This window comes from Hermetia illucens, chromosome 6, assembly GCF_905115235.1.
Source record: "Hermetia illucens chromosome 6, iHerIll2.2.curated.20191125, whole genome shotgun sequence".
NCBI lineage: Eukaryota > Metazoa > Arthropoda > Insecta > Diptera > Stratiomyidae > Hermetia > Hermetia illucens.
The window spans coordinates 99,268,944-99,292,318 of record NC_051854.1 but is presented as its reverse complement, the minus strand read 5'-3'; the positions used below and the strand labels follow the sequence as shown (position 1 = coordinate 99,292,318).

General features: G+C 40.0%; 1 protein-coding gene across 2 annotated transcripts in view; it reads right to left on the bottom strand.

The window, feature by feature from the left end:
* LOC119659052 (serine/arginine repetitive matrix protein 2) overlaps positions 1-23,375 on the bottom strand; it is a 44,397-nt gene that overhangs the window by 8,179 nt on the left and 12,843 nt on the right. Inside the window, exon 3 of one of the 2 annotated variants that reach the window (XM_038066959.1) lies at positions 5,663-9,437. In XM_038066959.1, the coding sequence (XP_037922887.1) occupies positions 5,663-9,437 (3,775 nt within the window). The remainder of the gene's footprint in view (positions 1-5,662; positions 9,438-23,375) is intronic. The other variant, XM_038066960.1, reaches the window with a different exon arrangement.

Sequence of the window (23,375 nt, the reverse complement as noted above, 5' to 3'; positions counted from 1 at the left end):
CATATGAAGGAGGCTTATGCAAGTATGACAGCCCTCCCCGACTCAATCAAATATGTTGAACATAAGTAGAAAATCTGTGGCGATCTAAAAATGATTGCTATACTCCTAGGCATGCAATTAGGGTACACTATATACTGTTGTTTTTTATGTTATGTGGGATGGTAGGGTCAGGAATTCAGATTAAATTCAAGCAGAGTGGCCTGCAACACTTCTGAGAAAAATGTCGTTGCCAAGCCACTCGTGGATCTAAAGGATGCCCTTGCACAAGCTTTTAAATACTTGAGGGGAAAATTTCCAAGATTAAGTGCTGCAAAAATCAAAGAAAGCATCTTTGTTGGTCTCCAAATTCGTCAACTGATGAAGGATCCCACCTTCGACTTAGTTTTAGAAGAGAGAGAGAGGAAAGGAAGTTTAAGATGCTCTCAAAGGAGTTTTTCATGGGTTTTTAGGGAATAAAAGGGATGATAACAATCAGATGATCACAACTCCTACAAAAATACTATCAACTCGAATGTAACATGCCCTTAAAAATCTATTTTATCCACTCCCACCTCCATTTCGGCCTAATTGTGCAGCTGCAGCGAAGAGAAATGCGAAAGCTTCTATCAAGATATTTCCATGATGGAACGGAGATATCTGGGACGCTGGAATGAAGCAATGCTTGCTGATTACTGCTGGTTTAAATGTAGGGATGCTCCAGAGGTCCTTACAAGACAAAGGCCAGAAGAGAACAAACTCATGAACCTGCCACTGATTCTCCGTAGATTCAACCATCTGTTTTTTTTTTTAACAAGCGAAAGTCTAAAATAACCGAGATCACTCTCGAGACCATTCAACATCAATAACGATCTAAGACAAGAGGATGCTCTATCATGCGTCCTTTTTAACCTGGCCCTGAAGAAAGTGATTCGCGAAGAAGATGAATGCGAGAGGCACCATCCTCTTCAAGTCCATCCAACTACTGGCTTACGCTGACGATATTGACATCATAGGAAGAACAACCCGAGATGTACAAACTATCTTCATCCAAATCGAGCAGGCGGCGTGAGATCTTGAGCTGCACATTAATGAAGGCAAGATGAAGTACATCAGTGCCAGAAACTAAAGAACATACAACATCGAATCGCACCGGTCAAACAAAAACAATGATGATAGGAGACTACAACTTTGAGACCGTTGAAAATTTCTCCTATCTAGTGTCGAAAATCACAACCGATAACAGTTATGATGATGAAATACGCGCACGGTCGAAACGTCTCACCATGGGGTCAAAGCTTTTACTGTACAAGACTATGATCTTGGCAGTCCTTATATATTTCTCGAAGACTTGGGTTCCTAGCAAGAAAAATTGCGAACTCTTAACCGCGTTCGAGAGAAGAATCCTCCGAAGAATTTTTGGTCCCCTACATGAGGATGCACAATTTCGTAGCCTGGATAACGATGAAATCTATGAGCGATATCATGGCCCTCTGGTTATGAATAAAATCCGGCTCAACAGGTCGGGGTGGACGGGTCACTTACTCCGTATTGATAAGGATGATCCCGGAAAGTCTATAACGGCAATATCTATGGTAGAAAAAAAGACGAGGCCAGTTGAATTCTAAATATGAACTTAATTGTTTAGAATTCGCTAAGAATATAACGAGATTTGTATCGTGACTGGTTGTCGTATACCGGTCGACTGTGATGTGCAGATCTTCTGCAGAACGAAATGAAAATCTTGATCGATAAAAGTTTAACCATAGGCAGGCAGGGGTGCTACTGCATTCCTGCTTAGGGAATTCACCAGATATAAACTCTTCGTTAAGCAAGTTATCATCAGCAAGCGAAGGTGGATCGAAACTTTCAACAGAGAATGAAATTATAACCCTGAACTAATCAAAAATTCGAAAGCGTGTAAAGAGAACATGCTCTGATGCATAGAGGTTATAATTAATTAGTTAGTTAAATGCAGGAGGTTGAAAAACGAAAAAGTTCGACAAATGCTTCCTCATTAATGCAAAGAAAATCTAAAGAGTTGTCGTTTCTCATTCGCATGGTGGCAAGCGATTGAAAGTCGACCCCTTCAACTGGCAAGGCAACAATCGAAAAGGCTTTGATCTGAAAGAGAAAAACATTTTTTGTAGTGAATCCGGTCTCGCGACAAGCCGACCAAGAAAATGGATGAGTACGGTCCTGTCGAGAAATCGGCAAGGGTTCTTGACGCAAGGATGGCATCAGGACGTAAGTTACTCCGAGCAAAACAAATTCATGTATGCACACTAAATATTCGCAACTTCACTGGACAGACGGCGAAACTCAGAAGAGCCCTTCGGAACCCCAACCCCCCCCCCCCCCCCCCCCCCCCCCCCCTTACAAACAACCCCATGATCTGGTGCTAGAAACTGCGACATAGAACACAAATGCGGTAAACATGACTAGAAAATTATATTTTGGTAGCCCCCGCACTCAATACGATGTTGGCGTTGCCATCGCAGAGGGTTTCTATGCTGCCATTAAAGAAGTCGAACGATTTGATGGCCGGCTGATGATGTTTACCTTTATATCAGCTGATCACACTATCCACTTCTTCACCGCACCGTACGCACCACAGACAGGTCGGTCTGATGCCGAGAAAGATGCCTGCTGATGGTTATATCATCATTGCAGGCGACCTTAATGGTCATATGGGTGAAAAGGCAGATGGCAACAGCTGCCATGAGGGAAAAGAGTTTGGAGAGCATAATGAGCGAGGTGGCGGTGAGGAAGACGGGGCAGCAACCTTGACGACCAAACCAAGTGACCGAGGAGAACCTCCATAGTGAGCACCGGGAGACGCTATACCACATTGGTTTGCTGGCCGTGATGCAGTAGGCGAATGCTCCAAAAACTTAATCATCGCGATGACCCGAGCCTGCACGGAAACTCATCTGAAGTGACAGTAGGTCACAAAACCTTACCAGAGGTATACTGGTACCATGGGACCCGGGGTAGCCTCTGAATTCATATTTCCAGGAGAATTCCTGTGGCATGTGCGTTCATCTCGGTTGTTGCGGTTGGCCACCTAGTGGAAGTTTCATCGAGGTTGTGGTTGCGTTCAAGCGAACAGAGACCTTCAGGCCTCAAACGTGGTGTTGCTTTTAAATACGGGTGCCGTACTCCATAGTTTGGTAGAAATTTGCTATGCACTCAGTATAGACTGGTGCCGTTGTGCTTATCCCAAGCGACTCTGATTGTGGTCACGAAATCACGCCGTGTCTTAAGAAGGCCGTGGGATGAAGTCCACGAGACAGGTACCCACGTAACTGTGCAAATACCCGTGAATCAAGCGATCTCAGATTGAATCTGAATAAAACTGAATTTCTGACGACCGATCCTCATGAAACAAGCACTATCACTGTCAGTTGCAGAGACCTGCAAATAACTGAGCGATTTAAATATGTTGGGTCAATATTATCAGCCAATGGAGAATGGCGTTATGAAATTGCTTCACGCATTAATGCATCCTGGATGAAATGCCGTTCCTTAACCGGTGTTTTTTGTGATAGACGTATCAGCGGATGTCTCAAGTGTCCCGAAATGTCGTTCACCGTGTCGCCGTATATGGTTCTGAGTGTTGTCCGGCTATAAAAGACAATGAACCGCGTCTTGCGGTATTCATGAGGAAGATGCTACGTTCGACTAGTGGTATAACATGCCTTGCGTCCATAATGAGGATATCCGCAATCGATATGGAGTTGCACCGATCGTGGAAAAATTCCTAAAGAGAGGGCTTTGATGATCTGGTCACGGGCTAAAAAGAATTCACTGGCCAAGATTGGTTTGGACAATAAAGTCGATGGTTAGCAACCAAAGGGTCGGCCGAATCAACGGCAGCTTGAAACGCAGGATGGGAATTTGAAAGCTTCGCAATTGCATCCAGATCAGGTATTTGAGAGCAAAATAATGAAACCGATCACGACGAGCCGACCCTACTTGTGAACGGGACAAAGGCTAAAGAAAAAGAAGACTGTGTTTATTTTAGAAGCCTCATAACGCAATCTTGTCAAGTGATATGGAAACGTTCATTATAGAAGAAAATGAAACATGAGCAACTCTGAAAGATACTGGGGAAACGGATGCTAAAGGAAAAGCAGCATTGCCAACACAAAGATCAAGTTGGGATTTTGCGGCACCAATGTTCTCCCTGTGATACTATATGGTGTGACCTCCACCCTTTATTTATTTATTCAAATGTACAATATACCGAGAAAAATCAAAAGAAACTTACAAAAAAAAGGTACTTTCTTTTTAATGTATCACAGAATAAGGTCAAACGACTTGCAGCCGATATTTAAGCTTGTGTTAGTTTGCAAAAGGCACATATGTCAATTAGAGATCTGCAGGTCGAATCGAAGCTTCCTGTCAAACATCACCCCAAGATCCTTGTGAGAGAAATTGACTAACGGGAAAAGTTTGCTGACATTGAGCGCAAATGAGACGTCCGTCGAAACTGTCCGAAACAAGAGAAAAGATTCATGTTTCCATCAATTTATGTCTGCATCGTGTCATTGAAGTACTCTGGACTGAGGCAATATCAAATCAAAAACTTCGCTGGGATACGGACCAGATACCCCTGGATGTTTTGAGTATTTCTATGATACTGACATTCTATATTTATATGAAGTCTAAAGGCATATTAAATTTACGTGGAAAGGACAACTTAGTTAATCATTTCCAGTAAGGTGCTCAATATTATGGTTTATATTATTGCAAATTTTTATGGTTCTAGAATGCAACTCTGGTTTCGAAAAATATATTATTATCAACGTAATTTGAGCAGATATAGACATGAAAAGTAATCATCAAATTTCGTTTTTAAAAAAATTGTACGTTCTTGTTTTCTACATCAAGGTTGCCATATTTACTGATAATTACAATTCTTCTACCAACATGTCTATCCAAGTTTACCAAATCAATTGAGAGAATTCCATAGAATTCGAATTAAAGGTGATATCTGTCAGATGGCCATAATTGGACAACTTTGCTAATTCCTCCAGTACTTCGATGATCCATAAGATAAACAATAAAATGATGTTTAAATAGAGGATTGAAACACAATTACAGTTTGAAGCCTACCGGCGCTGTGAATCGAGTTACGTCAAATCTAGAATGGTATTCATTACAGCCTGAAAAGCCCTTCTACCTTCATATGCAGATAAAAGATTCAATACCAGAAATTTAAATTGATTTTATGTCGAAGTTGCGTCTCTGGTATTGTCTTCATTTCTTTATCGACAAAACTTTTGTAAATTCACAGACAATTTCATTGCTATTCTCCAATCAAAATTCTGGGCTGCCTAAGATTATAAATTTTATACAATTAATAAGTATTACCATTGTGGTATCCGAAAAATTCAAATTGATGCTTAGTCTATGCAACAGCGTTTATAAATTTATATGAGTTATACGCATCAACTTGGTTCAATGTGAGCAAATCACTCCATTAAGAGGCCGCATGTTTTCAATAAACTAAAAATGCAACTCTCAGCTTTTCTGTTGACCTAAATTGTGAATTTGGCCCTCATAGAAAAAAAAAAAGATATTTCACCAGAAGAGAACTGATCGGAATGACCAGGAAGCATTGTTACCTGAATTATCTGTGGAAAAAATTATACAATAAAATATACTTTTGTTGACCCACCTTTTACCGATGTCTTTTTCGTAGACTTTCCAGACTTTCGACGAGTGAAATTTGACACCCGTGCTCGATCCGCCGGAGATGTGCTACCAAACAAGTTATCAAAAATTTCAGCTTTGTTTGCTTTGCGATTATGTGCAAGTTGTGCTAATGAAATAGAATTATCTATTGTTGGTGGTGGTGGTTCGAAAAGATCTTCATAATCTGCAGAGCCAGGAGAATACGGCGATTCAGGATCATTACTACCGGCAGTACCGATACCCATATCATCATTCGAAATACCTGCTCCGCCATTTTGCCGATTCGTTGGCTGCTTAGGCAGTTTGTTGAGATTTTGCGATTGCGATTTCGAGATTGGAGGACTCGACGCTAACATTTGATTTGTTCGATTTTGGGGCTTGGATATTAGCACATTCGAAAGCACTGTAATATTCTTACCGCAAGGGGCGTTGTTTTCGTCACCGACCATATTCATGCTCTCGGCTCCATCTGCTTTCATTGTATATCCTCCTGAATCGGCATTCATATTCATCATTTCTTGCTGGGACATTGACGCTTTTGTGTTTATTAATGCCATCACCAGATCAACTGGATTTAAGTTTTTCTCTTGAGTCATAGTTGCTGGTCGCGCTTCGACTGCATTGGTTTCTTGAACATGAGAAATCTTTTCATTTGTATCATCTGGCGCCGAATCCTGTGGTGGTGCTGGAGAATGTGAAGGAGACATTGAGGGAGACTTAGTCGGATCAAAGGGATCATATGCGTCTGGCGAGCAGGGTCCAGACTCAGGCGGAGTATTTGGCCCGATCTTATTCGCTGGATGCATTTGCATCTGATCATCAGGATGTTCTGCTTCTGCTTGTTCTTGCATTTCTTCTTGCTCGTCATGCAAAGGATTTCTAACTTTAATTTGCTTTGTTTTCGCCAGAGAAAATTTAATGGTGGATGGTGGATCAGGTGGTGTTTTCGGGCCGAGTTGTTGCATCTCGAAGGATTCTTCTTCCTCCATTGTATTGGGTCGTTGCATTTCAACTGTTTTGTCCATGTTATTCAATTGCATATCATCAAGCGCTCGGTCGTTTTGGCCCATGTCCATGCCATTGTTGATGGCCTTTCGCTTATTGTTTCCTTCCTCGTCACCTTCCCTATCACTTTCATCGGTTAGAACGATTATATCTCGCGGTGACTGAGCGATAACTTGGAATGGTGAGCGATCTAAATCGATTATAGCCACAGGTTTTGCATCTACCTTCTTTCGACGCCGCTGAGCTTTTTCCTTAGATTTTTTCTGTTTACGTCCTTGGCGTTCAACTGAACGACGCTTCGAAATGATCTCTTCTCTAGTAGGAGGCAGTGTGACTACCGTCGTTTGTGTTGGAGGTGGTGGATTATTATCTTTATTAAAACTCACGCTAACTAGGATGTTGTTTCCAGATGCAAAAACTTCTTTTGAAGGAGCAACGGGGCTTTCTCGCATTTCGCTGCGTTGTCTACGCTTTTCTTTCCTGCTTATAATCTCTCTTCGCTTCTCGCCTTTCTTCTTTCTTTCACGTTTTTTTCTATTATTCCCATTCACTGCAGCATTTTTGTTTTTCAATATGACGGTCAAGTTATCGTTATTTGATCCAATTAGCGGAGGAGTCCAAGAGGAATCGTTGGGTTGGGAAGCCATCATAGCTGCATCTGCCATAGGTTCAGGACTTTGAGACCATCTATCTTCATCCATCACCGGTGATTTTGACCGCACACGTTTCTTCTTTTTGCGAGCCGGAACGGCAGCTCGTTCAGCATGCTTCACTGGAGGAGATGCGGGACTCATAGATACAGGCCGTTTTTTGGTACGTTTCTTCCTTCGGTCTTTTGATCGTTTACCTTTGTTTTTGTGTCGTAGGGGACTCCTGGAGTGACTCCGTCGAGGACTTCTGATTGCTGGAGATCGCGACCGTGATCCATATTTTGAAAGAGAACGAGAACATGATCGAGAATGTGAACCACTGTGAGATGAAATTCGACGCCTCAATCGCTGATTCCGTCGACTGTTCGGTCGTCCAATAGAAGGAGATCGCGATCGAAGTCGCAGTGGGGTGCGCGAACGTCGTCTAGGAAGAGAAGATCTTCGCAACGATCGTGATCTACGGCGTGATCTCGACCTTGATCGCCTTGGGGAATACCCTCGTCTCCGAGGTGATAAACGACGGGCTGGCGGTGAAATACGCCTGGGTGATAAGCGCCGGGGAGATAAACGACCTGCTGATACGGGTGTCGGTGACATTGAAAAGCTGCGTCGTTCATTTCTTGGTGAAACCGATCTAGTACGAGATTTAGTTCGAAGACGACGAAAACTCCTTGACCGCGATCTAGAACGGGAACGTGGTGGGCGAGATGTATCACGACCGTATCGATCTTTATATGTTCTTGGCTGACCGATAACGTTTCGTACATTATATCTTTCGATTTCTTTGCGTCTGTTTCGCCTTGCGCCACCTCTTTGGCGGTTACGATTTTCCTTGCCTCTGGAATTTGATCGGGACCGCGATCGTGACTTTGATCTTGAACGCTTTTTCGGACGTCCACGATTATCTTTGTCACGATAGTTGCGCTCTTTCGTGCTTTTACTAATTTTCTTGAATTGTTCTTTTCTTGAACGTTTACCACCAATTTCCTCAGATTTCTTATTTCTCTCATCGCCTTTACTTTGTCCGCTGCTAGTTTTGTTTTGCTCATCATTCAGCATATCTTCATCCTCCTCCGATATTAACTCCATTTCCAAGCCATCTATTACGCTTGTAGATACATCGCCGCGACTTTCATCTGCTTTGTCCTTTTCATCAGAATGCGACGTGTCGTGATCCCCACCTTCGCCGTTCGCTTCGTCGTGCTCCGTTTTCTCATCTAAACAGGGAGTATACGACCTTTCTTGTTCTTCCTCCTCGCTTATATTTTCGGTCTGCTTCTTAAGTAGCTGTAGCTTCGCTTCGTCTAATTCTGGTGTGCAACCTCCATCTTCCGCAGCTTGGCTACTATCTTCTTGAGTGTTGATATCTGTTTCCAGTGCTGCATCCGCCTCTTTTTCTGGAGTATGACCACCCTTCTCAGAATCACTTTGATGATCTTTTGTCGCATCGCCAACATCTCGTTCAGGTGTACCGCCGCTGTTGTCTTTGTCAGAATTGTTTTTACTCGAGTGAATATCAGGTTTAGTCTGTGGTTCACCGGGTGGCATAGGAATAAACTCTGTTTTCTCAATATTCCATTCTTCCCAATCACTATCATCGTAAAGCTCGAGCACGCCTTTTCCTTTCCCCTTCCTTCTCTTTGATTTCTCCACAGTGCTAACAGCTTTCTCTTTAGCGATGTTATCATCACCTTCATCTTCATGTCCTGCTTTCCTGTTTTTATTTTCACTAGTTTCTGAATTTTCCGTTTGTTCGTCTGCTTCTTCTTTTCCTTCCTCCTCATTTGATGCCTCATTGTCCCCCTTGTTTTCAGGTTCACAACCATATACCACTTGGCCAGCTGTTTCATCCGTACTTTCCTCGCGATTATCTTCAATTTTCTCCCTCTCTTCTTCATTTTCATCATCTTCGTCATCATCAGGTGGCTCAGCCGTTGGGAACTCAGGCTCATAAATCTCCGACTCAGGCACATTGGTCTCATTCCGACTATCCTTGCTATCTTTAGCATTACTTTCTTTGCCTTTCTCTAAGGCATCTGGTATGTCATCGTCGTCATCTAATTGCACTAAATCCTCCTCTTTCTCTTCATAATCGTCTTCCTGCTTTTTGATGAAAAATGAAAGAAAGAAAAAATGATATTTCATGGTTAGTACCATTTTTGATTATTTCAACTTTGGACTAAATTGATTTCTTCATATTTTTCAGGCTGCAGAGAAATCAGAGCTAAGTGATTCGAGCGGAACTAACTCCAAAGTAGTTTGAGTTTTTGGGATATACCATGTATACCTTGGAAGAACCAATACTAGACCACTGGGGTATAAACTTGAAGTGAATGAGTGGAATCTGCCTATATCAACGCCATACAGGTTCTTCATTCAATAAGTTTCGATAGTCAATGACTTTATCTCTCTGCGAGACTGCTATGCAATTTGTATAATTTACAAAATTTTGCGTCTACAACACCAAATGGTGATGTGAATCGCTTAGAATAAATAAAACCAAATGACTGCCATTTAGAGGACTACATTGCCATCTTTTTGAAGTTTGTTTCTATTTAATTTAGATAGCTTGCAAGGCTGACAAATTGTATAGATAGTTTGCTATTGATATTGGCCATCTAACTAGATTCGTGAAGACTAATTGGACCTAAATTGTACAATTTACTCAGCAACCCCATCTGCCTTTTTATCTTCAAACTTATGGCTTATAAGATTTTAGCAGGCAAATTATGAAGCACCACTCAATGTTGACATGAGGGTACCCTTTCGATTCATATATATTACTAAAAATAAGGATTCTTCTCGATTTTTCTTTTCACTAGAGCAATTGGTCACAGTTTCCAATAATCAAGGAATTTGAAGAGTCAGATTATTGCTCGAAAAAAGAGGAACAAAGTTCTCTTCCTTGGCCTTCGATACCGTTTCTCGACCATACCTTGGTACTGGAGATAGATGGTAGTTAATGATAAGAGAAAATATACAGAGAAGTTATGATTGCCCCAAAAACATGGTGCTCCGAGGTAGAGGGGAGGAAGACTGGGCGGCAACCGTGTCGGCTGAACCAAAACCAAGTGGCCCAGAAGAACCTCCACGAGGTGGCACCAGGAAACACTGTATCACATTGGCTTGCCGGTCGTGATGCAGTAGGCAAATGCTCCAAGGCCTAGCAAGGGCGATCAGACCCGAGTCTGCAGGGGGACTCATCTGAAGTGGCTTCGGTCACGAAACCTTACCAGGGGTATACTGGTACGATGGGAACCGAGCTAGCCCCTGAACTTTTTTCTTTCCCAATGAAACTATTGATCAATGCTTAAAAAATGAGTGCAGTGGAAACTGCCTGGGATATTTACGCTGGGTTTGTTGAAGGAACCATAAGCGTTCTTGCAGTTTGAAAAAAGTCGTAGTTACGAATCTTCAGGATGCCGAACGCAAGGGTTAGGTTCGGGATGTTAACATCAAGGCATTTGTTGAAGTTGATTCGCGTACAACAGTTCAGGACCTTTTATTCAAAACCTGGCGTAAGGTACATGATAATTTCCAATCATTGGCGGAAAATTGAAAAAAAAAACATTCGTAAAAAGATAACACATGTATTGGAGAAAAATAAAAAAATCATCGTTTTGAAATCGTGTCTTTTCTCATTTCGCGCAACAAAGATCCAATTCTCGACCAAAATCGTGACATAAAAGATCCATCTTTTGCGGGTTAAAACTCGATAGCACTTCCTGAAGCCAAAATTGCATTAAAGATCATGCTGTTCCGTTTAGTTGTGTGCGGCTGCTCTAATCCTCCAAAACTTCCTGGATCAGAACTGAACGGTTATCATTGCGAAGTGCTGCTAACTGAAAAATGTACCATAGACGATGCCGCTCGTAAGACAACCAACATTACAGAAGTTAAAAATTCAAACAGTGACAAGAAAACTGTACACAGCAAGCAGTCACAAGAAGACTATACACAACAATTTAAGCAGCAAATAGGCACAGAATCTCATTGTGCACCTTTCGGGTAGGGACGGGTATCAGTCTATCGATGTTGCCTAGATGATTTTCTTGAGTGTTTTTCATCATTTTATCCCAACAGGAAACGGATGCGACGGAAATATTGATTGATATCCTATCCTACTTCCTAGGAGGACAAACATAGATCTATTGTCGAGAATGCTGCACGTGTTTGCTTCCACCAAGCTCCCTACAGAGGAATTTTGGAGCATCATTCACTTAGTGCCCATTCCATTAAGATCCTTTACTATTAATCCGAAATGAATGTTTAAGGAAGATTTGGTGTGGTTCCCGCTGCAATGTGGGAAGCCATAAGTAGCTGTGCAATGTCTGCTATTATGGTAGATGCTGTCATGTGCTCGCAACAACTCGCAGCCACGTGGGCGCACACCATTGCACTGCAGCACATATACGACACTAACACTAGCCAGCCCTTATGTACGTAATTTTGCTGGTGCAACTCCCGTCGCGGTTGAACATGTGCAAAACTTTTCAGTTTCCAAAAATTTTTAAAGAATATGCTGGGAATTGAATCTCCTGTGTAAGAAGGAGGCTTCTTGCTCTGTTTCATTCACTATATTTGTAAGATTTCTCTCCAGCGATTTTCATTGTTTATTAAGCATCTTTACAAATCCGTTGCTTATATTTCAGAATCCACAATTATGTCAAGAATACGTTCAATGACTTCATCGCTTTCAGAATTTTATGTAACTGAAATGCAGACCGTAAGCTTATTATTTATGGCGCGTAGATGTGGCTAAGGCGCTATACCCCAAACAAGGAGTGAATGACAACCATATTTATTTTACAAACAATGATGTAGTTAATTTTGCTCGAAGATTTGCAAACTTCCAACAATTATGATAATGATTATTACCCTGATTTCACTTAGGTACTCATTCACAGCTGAGTCTCGACTGGTATCCCATACGCAGTCGTGATACAAATTGCTCTGGCACCAACGAGATTTGAAGCGGAATCTTCGACTACGACAACGTTCTAATCACTAAGTTATCCGGACACGTAGGTGCGTGTATATCAACAGAGAATCTGCCCCTCGGTAAGCGAGAAAGATGATACCCGAATTCAATTTCAGTTGAATACTATAAATTGAAGTAGAGTTTCAGCTGAATAAAGTAAGATGTCGCGCGGTGGGTTAGCGTATGTTATTAGCTGATATACCACAAAGTTAATCGGCAGACTTCATAGCAACGTTTTCACATTTAACTAATCATACCTGTCTCAAACTATTATTCTTATTGTTCAAGACTGAACTTTCTTGAATCTAAATTCTCGACCACTCCCTTTGGGAAGAGATGTTCAATCAATTGCTCAATCGCACCAAATTAGTTAAAAAGTAATATTCTATAAATAGCCCTGTACCATAATGGATGAAGTAGCGTTCCACAACTGGTGCCCTTTGTGATCGACGTATCAACGAACGTCTCAAATCTAAAATTTACCGCAATGTCGTCCGTCCAGTCGCTCTCTATGGTTCGGAGTGTTGGCCAACCATAAAAGACAATGAACGGCGTCTTGCGGTAATGGAGACGAAGATGCTACGTTGGACTAGTGGCGTCACACGTTTAGATCACATCCGAAATGAGGATATCCGCGATCGTTATGGGGTTGCACCGATCGTGGAAAAGTTGCGAGAGAGGCGTCTTCGATGGTATGGTCACGCAATTCGTGCAAACGAGAATTCACTTGCCAAGATTGGTCTGAACATCGAAGTCGATGGTAAACGACCAAAAGGCAGACCTAAGCAACGGTGGCTTGATACGCTGGATGGGGATTTGAAAGCCTCGAGATTGCACCCAAATCAGGCATTCGATAGAGCCAAATGGCGAAGCCGATCACGACGTGCCGACCCCGCTTGTGAACGGGACAAAGGCTGAAGAAAAAGAAGAAGCCCTGTACCATAATTTGTGCTTTAAAAAAAATATTTTTGGTAACCCTCCAACGCAAACAATAGAGAAAACCTAAGAAAACCATGGGGTCTTCAGCTTGGTAGACAACTTTGACGACAGGAGCTCCGTACACATGTTAAGTGTTAAAGCATTGAGTTTGGGGTCGTCCTCCGCAGAAACGATGCTTTCTAGTTTACAAACTGCTCGACACTTTTGATATTCTACCCATTAATATGATGAGTGCAATGACAGAGAACCTTGGTTTTATTGATATTCATCTTTTGTTCAATTTTTGGAGAAAACAGCGTGCAATTTTGGAGAACCGCTCTGTCGTCGGCAAAAACAATGCTTTCTATTTTAAATTCGCGTTGAAATAAAAACAAAAAAAATACTTGACTTGATAGTACTATACTATTTACTTGATAAACCTCTTGAATATAATAATATACCATTATCAACTCAAATGGAATATAAATTAAGCCAGATTTATGGCACATTCCATTTGTTATATTTTTTTTACTCTACTACGATTTAAAATAACAAACTAGCTTTAAAACAACACCACGGGCTTTAAAACAACAAACCAAATGCTAATTACTAACAATGAAATAGGAAAATTTTAAAAGAAAAATATCGGTCATTGTTGGAATGAGCAATCATATTGCATAAATTACTTAAAGAGATTATCTAGGCGTGCCACTGATAAGCAAGTCCCGTGTTTTCATTGTTTCTCTTTAATACTTAAGGAGGCTAAAATTGGATTGGTTTATATCGAAGCATATAAAGCTACTTACTATTACTTTTGTACGGCTTCAAATATGTTAGAGTACTTCATTTTAAGACGGTAAAGATACATTAGGAGGCGATTGGATCGGTTGAGACTTTTAAACTCAAAACTGAGTTGATAGGTATCCCACATCTAGCCACCATACAAATCCCTATGCCACCAATGTGATTTGGACCGGGAACTTCCGTTGCGACCTTAACCACCAAGCGATCCGAACAATTTACTTTAGTCCCCTCAGATTTTATCTTACAGCCCCATTTCCGGCTGCATTTAATAATTAATAATCGTTGGCGTAGCAATCCAATCCAAACCAATCAGGGCCTTGAAACAGTACAGTGTAGGAGACAATGTGGTCAGCACTGCGCTCGACAGAGATTATTATCCTGATTTGACTCAGGTACTCATTCACAGTCTGAGTCTACTGGTAGGCATTGATAATCATTATTCTAGATTGAAACATACTGATGAGAACAGTACCTGGCTCCGAAATGTTGACATATGTTAAATAATGTCTGCCGATAAATATAAACAAGGCAGGAAACCAGAAACTGAATATGGGTGGACATTTTTCCTATTTGCTATTGCTCCTAATGTTTATGCATTTAGTATGCCAGACTATTTACTTTAGTACAATACTGAGATTCAAAGTCTTAGAATGCAATAAATTTGTACAAGTGAAGTGACAACTTTGATCAATTGTAGCTTTGTTAATAACGATGTGACTTCCATCAAACTTGGCAGTATCCTGCTCTATAGTATAGCCTATATTACTGAAAAACTGGACGATTCTAGGATAAATTGAACGGTTCCCAGTCAATTTCTAAAAATATATATTATAATAAATATGGTAATATACTATTATAAATTATTTAAGCAGGTATCGGTATGGAAGTTTGTTGAGGCCCAGACACCGGATAGTGGTAGCTTCTTGTTTTTTTTCCAGATTTTGAAGAAAGATCATTTTCTAGTCATCGTACTGCTCCGTTTTGGATTAAATGTCAGAAATGATGTTAGTTTTGGAAATTATTCATGTACTTTTACACGAAGACCCCTCTTAAACTCTACATGGAATTATGTTACTCATTGCATGCAAGGCGACTCACAGTCCCTACATTTTTTCGCAACAATAGGAGTAACTGTTTCTGAGATAATAAGTATGACAGACAGACGGACGGACAAACTGACAATAAACCGATTTTAAAAAGGTTATATTTTATACAAAACCTTTAAACTATGTACTATGAAAATTGATCACATAAAGAAACATAGAAACTTTAGGACATATAATCGACTTATCCCGTCAATTAATTGTTATCTCATCTTCTAAATCGATTTGTAAATGAATTACGAACACACAAATGGCAATCAACGGCAGAAGTGATTCTCTAGCCACTATCGTCTATATACCAATCGCTGTGTATGCTTGACATGGCGGGAAAGTGCTCAAAAAGTTCATCAGGAGTAGACTCGCTTAAGCCATCCGTTCCGCCGGGAACTTATCCCAAGGTAGTTTTGGTTCAGAGCAGGAAGATCCATGATGGATGCGGCTCATTGAGCTGAGACACAGCTATCGATATCGGCGGATAATGCTTGATGTCAGAAATGCCTTCAATTCAGTAAGATGGACAAATATGCTAGGCACATTAGGAAATTCATTCCCAGTGCCGTTCTCTCTTCTAGATATTGAGGGATTACTTGAGAGACCGCTCCTAGGTTGGTAATGCAGATGACGTTGCGGCATCCATTGTAGCACGCACTGTGAACAAATTAGACTTAGCATATTGGTGGGAGAGGTAAGCGGGTGGATGATTGCTCATTGTTTCAATCTTGTACTGGAGAAAGAGAATCTCGGCCCTGCGGCGTTCCATATCAATTGACAAGTTGAATATAGAGTCCAAACCAGCGGTAAAATACCTTGGTTTAACGCTCGACTCAAAGATGAACTTCTTCGAGTTTCTTCAACGCAGTAGCGGGCAAGGCTGCAATAGAAGTCTCAGCCTTAAGTCGGCTAATGACGAATTTTGGGGGCCCTATATCTAACAACAGACGTTTTCTTTTTTTAGCAACGCAGTCTGCTCTGCTTTATGTCCTTGGCAACGAGGTGTATCGTAAGCACCTTGGCCAAGCGCAGAGACGGAGAGCTTTGCGAGTGGCGTCTTCCTATCGCACTCTGTTAAAGCCAGCAATGATGGTGATTGCGGGAGAGAACACCTTTGGCCTCCTTGGTAGAGAACGTAAAACCATTTACAGCCACAAGGGCGAAGACTTGATAGAGGTAGCTGCCCGTGAAGAGCGACAACGCACACTAACCGATTAGCCACTCTATTGGCAAAATGAGTCAAGAGGAAGTAGATTTTCAGTCTTACCTGCAGAAGATTGGGAAGGCACTATCTTCTGATTGTTTGTTCTCAAATGGGGTAGCAGAAGAGGCTGATCACACTTTTTTCTCTCTTGTGGACGGTGGGGTGGGTTTCATCAGCAACTTCATGCAGACACTAGACTAGCCCGAAGTAATGTATCAAACGGTTCCAGGTTAACTCCGATAACGGGGAGCTGTTTAGTTGGTAGTCTTTGCGAGAGTCGTCCTCTACCATAACAGTTGAATATATTATACGTATAAATATCCTAACAAATGTAAATATAAAATGTGAAATCAGTTAAATTCAAAGAGCTGCACGAACTGCATACCGTCAACTATGTGGACAGCGAGAATTATAATACAGTAGATTCCCGATAATACGTATGATCAAGGGACAGAATTATCGGAATTACCAATTATCGGCAGTACAAAATAAAGAAAATTAACTCTGGGAGTCAAAAAATTTACACAAATTAGCCCAAAACACGAAAAATCGCAATTGCACAGTATATAGAAGTTATTTTAAAATCAAAATTCAATGGATTTTTCATGAATTATCACTCAGGAACGAGGAAGACCGCCTGAGAGATTGCGTTTCACATCTGAATGGAAAAAAGGGAAGGTTTTCTTTCGCACACCTAATACTGGGGATTAGAAATCATTTTTTAAAAAATGCTAAATGTTCCAGAATCTTTTGGAAGAAAAACGAAATACAACCATCGACATTAAGAGCAAGAATTCACCCTTGTAAGGTATGATTACGTGCGTAATATTCCGGGGATGATTTCACTGGTAACTGTTGCCACGCAACCTTAACAGTCGAAATATACTCTGCCTAAATAGAGCGTCTCGAGGCAGTGTCTAAGGAAAACATTCATCTTTGGGGTATTGAGGAATCGTTATATTTTACCATGACAACACCAGATCAGATTGTTGCTTGTTTCGGTCTGTGGACAATCATTTGAAAAGGAAGTAATTTTTTGAGGGAAAAACTGAATTCATGGTTTTTTCTCATCCAAGTCATCTGAATTTCACAAAAAGGAGATTTTGTTGTTGCTAATATATAATAAACCACGAAGGAAACTATGTTTTATATTTAAAAAAAAAAATGTTTTTTTTAAATTCAACTTCAACCGAAAAATGAATGAAATGACAAACTTTTGAATGCGCAGATTAATTAGTTTTTTCACTACATAGTTCGAAAATTGAGGCTTCTACAAAAGAATAACGCTTGCGCCAAGCGTGAATGGCCGTCAGCTGTGTCACGTGAAGGGTTCTCCTTCAAATGTGGCACCTGCCATGTCAGTTACATATATTACGTGTACAACTTGGATTTCGGCGTTTTTTTTTTAAATTCGACATTTTCATGTAAAAATTGATTATATATAAGTAATTAGAAGCATCGTTGACTTTGACGACCCTTCATGTCGTCTCTATTGAGTACTGATGGACTGAGGTTCTCATGTTTGTATCGCCGTGTGCCATTGATCGAAATAATTGATAGCCGGATGAAGAAACGCCTAGAGAATGTAGTGGGTAGAGTTGGACTTCTCATTTCAGTTTCCAAGCACGCCTTAATCACCTACGCAACAAGGGGTAGAGTGTTGTGATGCTAGAAAATCACTTTACCATATAGTATCTCTTATTTCATTGGTTGGCTTGCGATGAATGATTCAAACGAATCAATTGCACTTGATACTAATTGTCCATGTATGCTTCAAGCGATTTTAACAGCTTATAATACACTATGCTGGGTTTCTTTTTACTCCTTACACTTTTCGTGAAATCATGAAATATAGGGCATCCACACAGCCTTTATTACTTTTTGCAGTTTAGTCCCCTATTTTATTTTCAATGAGACTGTGCTTTCGTTTCATTATCATAACACTTCATGTTGTGCCGAAAACAAGTATAAAGACGAACACAGACATCCACGATGATTTGGATCTGAATCTGGGGCAACCAGATCGACAGGCTAACGCTCAAACAACACAACAATCGCGAATTTACTGCATCTCAAGCCATGCAAACAAAATGCTGACATCATCATGAAAATAATTGACATTCGAGTGAAATATTAAAATTCTCTTTATGAAGAATATACTTCTCTCCAGCCTTTGTGTGAAACAATGCCTGTGTGTCTATCGTACCCGATTTATTCGGAAACGGCTGAAACAATTATTACGAAATTTGGAGAGAATATGTGGTCTTAGAATCGCTACACGTGCAACGAATTGCATCATTTGCTGTTGGCTTCAAAGGGGGGCTGCCCATAGGCGAAAGGAGGGATTAACATTTTTTTGTGAGATATCAAATGAAAGGACTCAATTAGTACTTTTTGAAAATGATCGTATTTCTGATTTTGGGTGAAACGAAGAAAGCCAGGACTCAAAATCCCCAGGTGAAAAAAATCAGTGATGCACCTATACAAAATCTAGGCCTCAAAATACATCCCATTCCGATATCTGGTCAAATAAACTTAATGGTAGCATATTATTATATTTTAGAAATTTACTTGAAAAACCTCCTTAAGTTTATTGTAAATATGCACAATTATGCAGTAACATAGCTGATTATACACCTCATGATACTAGCAGGGTTCACGGTAATCTTTTGAAATCAACACAGTTATAGTATATCAAATTAGCACTCTTCATGAGAGAATTGCCACTTACTATATATTCATTACCAATTGGAGACACACATATTAGAACCTTGCATCACAAATCATTCCATTACATTGCCAACTGGTGAAACGAGTTTGCTATATGCGAATTGGCATGGTGTGTAAGACTCGCAGTCGAGTTAACCACTTTTAGTGGGTTGTAGTATTTTGATGGGAGCCATGTGGAATTTTTATTACCATTTTTTTTTAGTTTTTATTCAATTGTAAATCATCAGCATTCAATCAAATATCAGCACCACATTGACAAATTTCTTTATAACCCTTTCAGCTGAAAAACATTTACTAAACGTATTAATTACCATTTGCCAATATTTCTGAACCGAACAAAAGCTAAAGAAGAAAAAAATTATTACCAATCACCGAGGATTACTTTGGTGAATGAAGTAGACTTCATGACATCACAACGGTTAAACGTTAAAGGGCAAGATGAGAATTCAGAGATAAGAGATGTTTGCCCTTTTTAAGGTTTTGTGTAAACACAAAACCTTATTAAAATCGGTTTACTGTCTGTCTGTCCGTCACATGCATTTTCCTCGGAGACGGTTATAGCGATTGACACTAAATTTGGTAGAAAGATGGGATCTGTGAATGCTCACGCATACAGTGAATTACATCCTTTTACGTCGAATTTAAGGGGGGTCCCCATACATGCAAAAGGGAGGTGTAAAATTTTTTTCATCAAATATAGGCATGTGGGGTATCAAATTAAAGGTCTCAATTAGTATTTTTCAAAGCCGATATTCAATGGAAGGGTGGGAAGCGCGGGGGGTTAAAAGTGATCACTTTTTATGGGGGCCATGCTCAGAAACTACCAAACCGAAAAATTTGAAAAAAATCAGGAGGCTGCCACTATATGGTGCCTGGGCTCCGAAATACCTTCCATGCCGATATCTGTTTAAATAAAGTTAACAATAGTATATTACTACAATTTTTTGTAATTGGTTAGAAACCCCCCTTAAGTTCATCCTAGTACCATGAAATTTTAGAGTGATATAGGCTATAATATAGAGCATGATCTTACCAAGTTTGGTGGAAATCACACTATTACTAACAAAGTTCTAATACCTCAAATTTGCTGCTCCTTTGAAAATAGGAGACTATGAATGTCAATATCACTCGAAAGTGGACACTTTCACATAATATATGGATATATTACGTGGTACGTACTAAGAAATACACAAAACCTTTCGTACCTGAAGCGTCCAGCTTCCGGTTTCCCGACTTGTTTACTTTTTTAATTTCTTATTGTATGAAGTTTTGTGTCAAACAAAATAAAATGGCAAGTTTGAAGGAAATTTAACTTGCACGCGAAGTGCATGCATATATAAATAAAATAATATCTAAAATGACGTCAACATTAGTCAACGTCCAAAACTCCGTCTTCAAAGTGATATGTTTTCAAGAACGATTGATTCGCAAAAAGAGCTATCATGACAATAATAAATATAGCCGCAAAAGGACATGTTAAGAGGAAGCGATTTTTCCGCGTGAAAGATGCTTAACTTTATGAATTATTGTAGATGTTTGTGATTCTTCTTTCTTCAAAATTGGGGAAGAATTATATGTATTTCGAAATTGAGAATAAATATTTATCGGTCAGTCATATAGTAGAAAAGCAACTAATGGTTATCACCCAAGTCAAAGTCAACTCATCAGAAGTTACCCCATACACTTTTGAAGCAAATTAAGTCTAAGCTGAACGAGTGAAATCTGCATCCAGTTGACGACGCACTGGTCAATTGGGAAGAAAATGCCTCTCACTTTTTTTCGTTCCATGCCCGCCTCATTTTGAGCAACGCATTTTTTAAACTGGGTGCTCCACAAAAATGGAAGTCTCTCAATCTATTCGTTCTGGGTATAAGATACATAAAAGGCGTTTTCACTAACATATTACAAAAAGTTTTCTTGCTATTCTGTCCAATTCTGGCTTCTTCATTAATTTCATTAAAACTAACTTTTAATAGAAATTAAAACTCAACTCAACTAAAAACTCTTTACTAGAAATACCACGAAGACGCATTGATTAAAAGTTTTAATAACTCTAATCAAATAATAGGCAGCATTTCCATACCTGCAATCGTTCCACCCAGATGGTTTTTACCCCTATAGATTTTATACTTTTACTGGGAGGTGAACAGCAGCATATTACTTATTGTCCAATCATATTTAGTATGAACGTAGCTCATGCTATATTAGAACGCGATGAAAACTTTTATCGCCAATTTGACTGATCCAAAAGATTACAGGTGATCAAGCAAATAGTTCCTGCATGTGCAGAATAATACTATATTTTTCTCCAAAGCCTTCACATTGAACAATGCAGGGTCCAAAGGAGTTGATCTATTTGGTGATGATTTGATTTACGCCACTTCTCTCTGCTTCAGTGTTCTCTTAGTATAGTTCTTCTTCTTCTTTTTCTTCAGCCTTTGTCCCGTTCACAAGCGGGGTCGGCTCGTCGTGATCGGCTTCGCCATTTGGCTCTATCGAATGTCTGATCTGGGTGCAATCTCGAGGCTTTCAAATCCTCATCCAGCGTATCAAGCCACCGTTGCTTAGGTCTGTCTTTTGGTCGTTTACCATCGACTTCGATGTTCAGACCAATCTTGGCTAGTGAATTCTCGTTTGCACGAATTGCGTGACCATACCATCGAAGACGCCTCTCTCGCAACTTTTCCACGATCGGTGCAACCCCATAACGATCGCGGATATCCTCATTTCGGATGTGATCTAAACGTGTCACGCCACTAGTCCAACGTAGCATCTTCGTCTCCATTACCGCAAGACGTCGTTCATTGTCTTTTATGGTCGGCCAACACTCAAAACCATAGAGAGCGACTGGACGGACGACATTGCGGTAAATTTTAGATTTGAGACGTTCGTTGATACGTCGATCACAAAGGACACCAGTTGGGGAACGCCACTTCATCCAGGTTGCGTTAATGCGTGAAGCAATTTCATAACGCAGTTCTCCATTGGCTGATTAAATTCATCGATTAAGAGTAGCCATTCAATGATTTAAGTTTTGTGATCCAATCGATGAATCATTTCGCAAAATTCGATGTTTTGGAGAACACTTGTTCTTCTTTTGTTCTAACATTGGACACGCGCAGTTTAAGGTTTTGTGTAAAACACAACAAATTTTGAAAAATTTGAATTCTTTCCTAATCAGCTTTGTTGATGGGCAATAAGAAAATGAAAGGCTGTCAGGCTTCTAGAAACTGCATTTTGGGTGAAACGGTTATGAGAATTTTGCGATTTCTGTTAAACAAAATGCGAAATAAGGCTATTGAGCATTCCCAAAGGTCTCTGAAGTGTAACAAGCTCATAACTAGAAAGCGTAAGAAGGCACAAATAAAATGGAATTGATAGATGGCAGCTATTTTTGGAAAAGAAAAATTTGCTGTATTTAAGGGGGTTATCCCGTGTGTCGGATCCGTGGAATCGAATTTTTTTTCGGCATCAATTGTATCTAGATACAGTGTAGAATATATGGGCAAAATGATTTTTTAATATTCGGAGTCGTTCGAAAATTATAGTGTAAAACACGTAATAAGTCACGTGCCAGATTTATGTCAATCGCCGTAATAAAGCGCGTATTTATCGGTTCGAATGACTTCGCTAAAAGGACAAGAATTGAAGCGAAGGCTGTATATGTGTTTCTTGAAGAGACCTAAGGTTTATGGATTAGGTATAACAGATTAATGGTCAGTTAAGATTTTATGGCTAAAAATTGCATTGTACTTTTTAAATGCGTTTTTCTCGAAACTGCATATTGAAAATCTGCTGCCGCCATAGCCCAAAATCTATCCAACGAAATTCTTTGAAATTTTCATGACTTATTCAGAACATATTTCTACGGTCCGCAAACTAACGCAAAATTCACAAAAAAAGTTTAATACGACACCAAAAATTTAGTTTTTAATATTTTTTTAATAATCCTAGTCCGCGGACTGTAGTTTCAAGTCAGCACGTTAAAATGCAGTTATAAATTGCTTTGTATTTCAATAATGAACTATGCTATCGGGCTGAAAAAATTACTATGCATGCTCAAGATATTAATAAATATATGGTGAAAAATTCATATTTGTATCTTTATCCAGATCTTCACAAAAAATTCCTAAAAAAAGCGAAAAAGAACGGCCCTCACGCGGGATGACCCCCTTGGATGAAATTTAATGAACCTCCGTGGAAGATGGATTATTTTTCAAACAGTTTTTTTGGTATATGTTATTAATTCAAAGGCTAAGGTTCTCTTTTTCTCGGTGCTTGCCCTGGTTGTAAATGTCGAATTATCCTTT